General features: G+C 32.3%; 1 protein-coding gene across 1 annotated transcript; it reads right to left on the bottom strand.

Moving 5' to 3' along the window:
• Window positions 1-1277: 1277 nt before the first annotated feature.
• LOC124541089 (gustatory receptor for sugar taste 64f-like) lies at window positions 1278-7680 on the bottom strand. Its single transcript, XM_047118918.1, has 8 exons — window positions 7562-7680; window positions 6501-6619; window positions 5619-5804; window positions 5315-5475; window positions 4332-4454; window positions 3758-3906; window positions 1638-1800; window positions 1278-1379 (listed from the first exon to the last, which is right to left on the bottom strand). Exons 1-8 carry the CDS (start codon window positions 7678-7680, stop codon window positions 1278-1280), a joined length of 1122 nt encoding a protein of 373 aa, XP_046974874.1.
• Between the last annotated feature and the right edge of the window lie 288 nt (window positions 7681-7968).

Here is a 7968-nt window from a genome sequence, read left to right as displayed (position 1 = left end):
TGATTCATAGTTTCGAGATAACGTCGCCAATTGTTTTAAGGCAAAACGAATCCTTTCTTAAACACAGTACCACCGCATCGAGCTTATCAGTATGGTCTATTATTTATTCTGGGATCGCATGTAAGTCATTAAACATTTTGACAGTTAATTTCCGAACTTCGATTATCGATTGCCTGAATAATTGACACAAGAGCCAGCTCTTGTAATAATACACTCAGGGAAATCGACATTGCCAAGTTCAAAAGAATTTAATTAAATTTAGAATATTTAAATGCGATAAAAAAATTTAATAAAAAAAAAAACATTTACACTAAACTTTTTTGACACATTTGACACAATGTTTATGATATAATCACGACCCATATTATAAGAGTGCATTAAATATAATTCGTCCGCCATTTTGGGTATGCCGCCATGTTGGATTCAAAATGACGTCACACGTTAAACCTTGTATTGTCATTCCAACTATACAATTTTTCAGCTCAATAGGTTAAATATATTTGCTTCTAAATCGAGTCACGTGTACAGTATGTAAGATTGTAACTAACACTTGCTTACTAAAAGAATACGCCATACTTGTGGAGAAAATATGAAAATTAAGATGGTTTTTTTCATCACAATGTTTCACAATGAGGTTAAAGATTATATTGGTTTTAGAATTGCTTATAGAAGATCGTTTCATTCTGAATTTGTGATATCATCAGAAGCGCTGGTTTTGCAATATCCCAACTATCTAACTTGGAATTACACAGCACTGTAGGCCCTGAATGATGCCAGTGAGCTAAAAGAGCCTTCGCATGTCTGGTAAAAAAGTAAAGTAAAGTAACAGCCTGTATATTTCCCACTGCTGAGATAAGGCCTCCTGTTCCATTAAAGCGAGGGTTTGGAACATATTCCACCACGCTGTTCCAATGCGGGTTAGTGGAATGCACACGTGGCAGAATTTAGTTGAAATTAGACACGAGCAGGTTTCCTCACGATGTTTTCCTTCACCGCCGAGTATGAGATGAATTATAAACACAAATTAAGCACATATATATATATACATATATATGTATAGTGGTGCTTGCCTGGATTTGAATCCGCAATCATCGGTTAAGATGCACGCGTTCTAACCACTGGGCCATCTCAGCTCATCGCAAGCCTGGTGTTCTCATGTAATTTTGAACTTTTTTAGACGGGATGTCATCCCTACAAAGATAATGTCTATGCGTCAGTGAATACCTACAATCATTGGTTCAAAATCATTGTTCTTTATGGACTGAATAAAAATTATATTAAGAATGAGTTACCGTAATAATCATTTCTCTAGTTATGTAGAAGAATAATCCACTTAGCGCTGTCGTTGTGTAACGGATCTGTCGAATGAATCTCTGCACCTGAAAATGTATTTGGAAATTAATATAAAATAAATCAGTTTTTATTTTTATAAAAATAAATAAAAAACGCATTAGTTGTGAATTCCTTAGTCAGGTACTGGCTAGATGTAATCAAATTACTAAGCCTATATGGCGCAGTGGTTAGAGCACGTACATTTTAACGGATGACTGCGGGTTCAAAACCCAGGCAGGCACTAAAACCCTACAGTATACAGTGGGATACTTACAGCTGTTATCACTATTATATAATTCACTCACGTCGATAGTATATTCCGATGGTGCAACGTTCTGCAAGACGATCAAGGGTTGTTGGGCGAGGGTGTTAATATTCGCAGCCAATAATGACGTCACACTTGCTCTGGTAAATAGGAAAATGAAGGAAAACGCGTAGTACAGCGTATGCTCCCAACTTTCGAATACCCTGCAATAATAAGGTGATTGAGATTGCAAGACGGATACATACAAAAATTATTATATATACAAATTTTATTGTGATTCTGACTGGACATAAAAAACATACAAACACATCAAATGATTGAAATCGATAAAAAAAATATATTACAAAGGCACGGTTCACACGTCTGTAGAGAAAGACAATATGTATAAACATATAAATATGTATATGTTATGTATGCAAAACAATAATTAAAAAATATGTAATTTTTTTTTTTAATGTGAGACAACATCACATACATTACTCTGATCCCAATGTAGTTAAAGCACTTGTGTTATGGAAAATCAGAAGTAACGAAGGTACCACAAACACCCAGACCCGAGACAACATAGAAAACTAATTATAACCTACATCGACTCGACTATTTTATGTTGGCTTAGATTTGTATTTAGTTCCCAATGTGAATTTTATTAATAGTATGAAGAAAATCAGTAGTTACGTTTACTGTTTCTAATACATTGAACTAGAAGGAAACTGGAGAAAATAGTTAAGAAAGATGAGGTATATAGGAGACAGTTATTACTTTAGGTATCGTATTTCCTTTTTAAATAAATATGATCATATTTTGCTTTATAATTTCAGTAAATAGGTTTTAATTTTTTTTTCGAATTTGATACTTGGTGGGTAGGGCTTTGTGCAAGCCCGCCTGGGTAGGTACCAACCCACTCATCAGATATTCTACCGCTTAACAACAATACGCAGTATTGAAGGGTGAGTGAGCCAGTGTAACTACAGGCACAAGGGACATAACATCTTAGTTCCCAAGATTAGTGGCACAATGACGATGTAAGGAATTGTTAATATTTCTTACAGCGTCATTGTCTATGAGTGATGGTGACCACTTACCATCAGGTGGCCTATATGATCGTCAGCCAACCTATACCATAAAAAAATGTCATTTGTGCGAGATATATTATATAAGAATTAGCCCTTAATCTATCACAACATAAACAAATGCGTGAACATTACTCTAGAGGAACTACATTCGTGCAACACGCACCGCCAAATACTCCGAACGACTTGTTTTTATCCTAAACATTATATATAATCATCATAATTAACTAGCAAATCAAGACGCGAGCTCCTAAACAAATATCATTCAGACATTATTAACTTTGCCGTTTTATAAATTCAAATCATTTGTAAAAAATACATACGTAAAGAAGGCATATTATTCAGTACAAGATTATGCAGACGATATAAAAGCCCGTAATTAATACGTGTTGACTTTTAACAGGATAAATTACATACATATCCGTGGTCGAGTTGTGTGTGCACCGGTTTTCATGGGTACGACACTCCGAGGTACCGGGTTCGATTCCCGGCCGACGCGATATAGATTATCAATAGTTTTCTATGTTGTCTTGGGTCTGAGTATTTGTGTTACCGTCGTTACTTCTGATTTTCCATAACATCATCAGGATCAGAGTAATGTATTTATTTTAGTACCATAATGGGCAAATATAATAATATACAATTTTAAATAATTTATATGTGGTTATCACCAGCTATTACCATTGCATGGTAAAATTCTAGATCAATTTCACATATGTAACAAAAGGATATGAAAAGTAATTTAGTTGTAAGAGTATGAATAAATTTAATAAAACTAACTTACAATTTGATCCGATGACGGTCGTGATTAATATCACAGCCCTCGAAAACAGAATCATCATATCTATGAGAAATAATAATTATAAATGTATATGAATATTTATATTATATATATTTTTTGTTATTTGTGTATTGTGAACTATTTTATTATATTTTATTATTAGAGTCGAGATGGCCCAGTGGTTAGAACGCGTGCAGGTACCACTCATTCATCAGATATTCTAAACTCTTCGTAGGTTTTGAATATACTCTAAGAGCGTATGAATGTTTTTGTTTTGTGTTATGATATTTATAATGCTGTAATACACACCTTGTCAAATAATACAATTGGATGCAAATAAAGAATAGGTTAGTAAAGAACGACATCAGAATCAAGTAACACATGTTTTCGTCGATTGCGTTCACAAGTTCCACCAAATACGAATAAAAAACTCGTATCTCTTTCCAATTGACAGCATTCTGAAATATACAAAAGCATGTAACTTTTTTTTAAATTCCACAATACTACACCATGTTCACGGCTTAGAAACTAGGTTTGATCGAATTAAAATATAAAAACTTATTGATTTTATCATTATAGTGTACTCTGATTTCTTGATATTTGCTTTGCTTCAATGGTAAATAATAAGATAGGTTAATGCACATTCGGGGTAAGAAAAGGTTCGTCACCTTAAGATCTATTTTCGTGTGCTCACTATGAGCGATAATCTGCTTTAACAATTGAGAATGATATGCAGCAATGATTTGATGTTTAGATCCAAAAGGTACTAAGAGTTTAAGACTTGATAAGGGAATTTGAAAACTCACGAAGGTTTTGTTACTCTGGCTGTACTTTAGTGTTATTTGATTGACAGTGTTTATTAAATTTGTAAAATAAATGGTACCTGTTTTTCATGTCGTCTGATGAGTTTGTTTAAATCTTTAAAATATGAAGCGAGGTACAAGCTAGTGCACATTGTGATGGCGTCGGTAATATTCCACAGGAACGTAGCTTGCAAATTCGCTATCTTTAAAAAAAGGAACAAATAATATCAATAATATTTTATTGAGGAGAGTTATAATCGCTATTGTCATTTAAATGTTCTTAATTCAAGTTTTATACGTTTGTTTTTTTTTTTTTTTAGTTATTATATATTTTTAAAAAAGATTATAACAAAAATGTTTTTTTTGTTTGAATATTTTTAGGCGACTCTCTCAAGATACGTTTATTTTTTTCTGACTTCGGATATGTATTTTTTTCACACATATTTTAAATTCCTGAATAGTTTTGGGTGTATTTGGGTATCGTAAAATTTCTTACACTTATATTTCCTTTTTTTATGTATTAGTATGTACATATGGATATGTAATAACTTCTTAGTATTAAATGAATTAAGTGAACAACCTCAAATGAGTGTGGTAATATACGGTAAAGATGTTAGTTCTAGTGAAAAAGTTATAGTGGAAATAATGGGTGAAAGTAACGTCTTATTCTACTGGGTAGTATGATGGTAATACTATCGATACTTAAATTTATATTTAAAATTAATACATTGTTTCATAACAAAGATTGTTCAATTTTCTCAACATTAAACTTCATAAATCTTGAATTAATTAAAGGAAAAAAGACAGCTTAAGAGTTTCCGATTCTGTGGGTTTGATAATAATTAAAAATTCATCTCACCCAAATCCCACTGGCTTACAAAGTTATATTTCCCATTAAAAATACCGGTATAAGAGCAGCGAATCATAAGTTCCATAATTTTGGCGCTGTATGATTACATTTTATTGGTAGAATTCCAAATCTCGATCGTGAGATACCAGCTGTCATCAATCTTTGACAAGTTTCTCTAGGGTTATTTAAACATAATTTAAAACATGGCAATACCTCATACAGAACTGCCTTCCATTCCGTGTATGATGTTATACCAAAAACGACAGGCGTCGTTCTTAAGAAATAGCTCTTTATCAAATTAAGATCAATCGTAAAATCATGGTGGCAATGCATAACGACTTTCATTTGAAATGTTATCGACAAAATATGTTCCACTGGAAAGTAAAAAAATTCAATTACATTATTTATTTTTTATTTGTCAATTCTAAATTTTCTTATGTCTACATACCTATATAGTTGTAACTTTTCTCTATATTATTGTTATTATCACAAAATATTACTAGTTATTACAACTTACGTAGTGCAAATAGCATCACAACGTAGACAATTTTATCCTGCTTCCAGTTCTTGCTCGATTTATGTGGAACCTCAGCGACAAGCTGCTCGATGCGACTAGCTCGCCTCATCAGCCGTGGCCAACCTTTCGCCAGTTTGGACAGAAGCAGCGCAGATATCAAACCGGTTATGTAAAATAGAAGATTTTCTACAAAAACAAATTTGGTGTAGATTATTTTAGCACCGGTTCAGTTGCTTGAATCGTAAGCGAAGACAGTGGATTCCATCGAAAAAGCATTATCGAGTTCCATCTGCCTAAATGGTGAAGGGTAACAATTTGGAAGCCTATAATAATGCAGCGTGGTTTAGAGGAAAGAAAGATTTCTTATACAATAAGACTTAGGAAGAATTTTGAGAATGTTCCTTTGTTAAGATTAAAATTTAATACCAGTTTTAGTAAAACTAACAAGGGTATTTTATGTTTCTTAATATCTGTTTACTATTAAATATTATAATACACATTATAATTTTTTTGACACATGATTTGCAGACGTTATCTTATATATGGCCCAGTGGTTAGAACGCGTGAATCTTAACCACTGATTTCGGGTTCGATGAAAACTGCATGTGTCTAATTTCATCGAAATTCTACCACTTGTAAATTTTGAAATTCCAATGCGGGTTGGTGGAATACCAACCCGCATTGGAACAGAGTGGTAGAATATATTCCAACCCCTCTCCTTAATGGAAGAGGAGGCCTTAGCCCAGCAGTGGGTAATTTACAGGCCGTTACTTTTTATTTTTATGTTATATGTACCTAATTTAGAACGTAAATCAGAAACAAGCCACCCTTGGCACATAGTAACTGTAAATTTAATATTAAACATTAAAACTGTTAACTTACTTAAGTTATCAAGACTTAGATCATTTTGGAAGAAATAGTAAATGCTTAAACATGCCAATATAATCTGAGAAACCAGTGTTGTGACGTGATACACAGCATATCCTGATCTCATATTGAATCTGAAATTAATTTTAATAAATAGCATTATAATGAAGCTTGACTACAACCTTTAAACATAGAATATTTTATAAACACTTATTATTATTTATCTTAATATTAAGATGTGTATAATTATGCATTTGCCCGTGTAATCAACATTAATTTAAAAAAAAAACGAATGTCAAAGTTCGAATATAAAATATTAATCAAATAAATTAGAAAAATCCGACAGAAAAACAATCAATAAAGATCGTTCACTTATAATAGCTCTTAACTATCTCTCTTATCGTGAGAAATTCGTCGTTGTTAACTTTCAAAGAAGAGAATTTACAAATAATATCAGATCATGTTGTAAAAATAGATTCGAAATGATGGTCTGAACTACTATATTAATAAGCCAATGAACCAATAATACTACTTGATATCCATGTATTGTCGGAGTAAGAAAACATTCGTCACTTTTCAAATTAATTCCTTTGTCAAGGCTTAAACTCTTAGTACCTTTTGAAACTAAAGCACTAAACTGACAACTGCATATAAAATTAAACTTACATAGTATCATAACTTGGTTCAAAATAGCACAACATCTTTGGACTACGTCTAGTTTTATGTCAACATGAAATGTTATTAATAGCGTAGTTAGACATTCCATATTTTAATTAGACATGATATCTTCTACTGATTCGTCAAAATATGTCTGTCAGTGTCATATATGCTCGGTCGGTATAGCAATCAGCACACGAAAATAGTTCTTAAGGACGAACCTTTTCTTACCCCGACTGTGCAACAAAAAAAAAGAGTTAAATTGCCATATTATGTGATGAGATATCCATCCAATAGAATTAGATTATGTAGATTCATATCTTCTTACAATACCATAAGCCTTGGATCAAAAATGATGTTCCATTTTAAAAGTATTTTCCATATTCAAAGCTCATACAATATCTCGATAGCGAGCTTACCTTAAATAGGTAATAGTTTCCTTATCGAAGCCCTCTACGGGAAAAAATCCGGCTCTACGACAGAGTTGCAATGGATGCCGTAGGAAAATGTGCAAGCGTTTGTTGGTGACCGTCTCCATTGTGATATACTCATCTGTAATACAACTTAAATTATTGAAATACGCTGCTTTCTTTTTTTTTAAAAAAAAAACAAAAAAAATACGTGATTAATGAGTAATAGTGGGTAGTAATTGTAAACTATCATTATGTGTAATTATTATCTAATAATTATTAATAACAATGTACAGCGAATCATTTTTCTATGAAATGAAACGCGAAGACCTATAAGTGACTTAACCTGGATTTCCATAAATTTGAAATTTGATACATCGAATAAATCGAAAAATAATATACTTACGTAGTTATCG

This window comes from Vanessa cardui, chromosome 2 (genome assembly GCF_905220365.1).
Source record: "Vanessa cardui chromosome 2, ilVanCard2.1, whole genome shotgun sequence".
Lineage (NCBI taxonomy): Eukaryota > Metazoa > Arthropoda > Insecta > Lepidoptera > Nymphalidae > Vanessa > Vanessa cardui.
The sequence above is the reverse complement of the archived record's forward strand: the minus strand, read 5'-3'. Positions and strand labels throughout refer to the sequence as shown.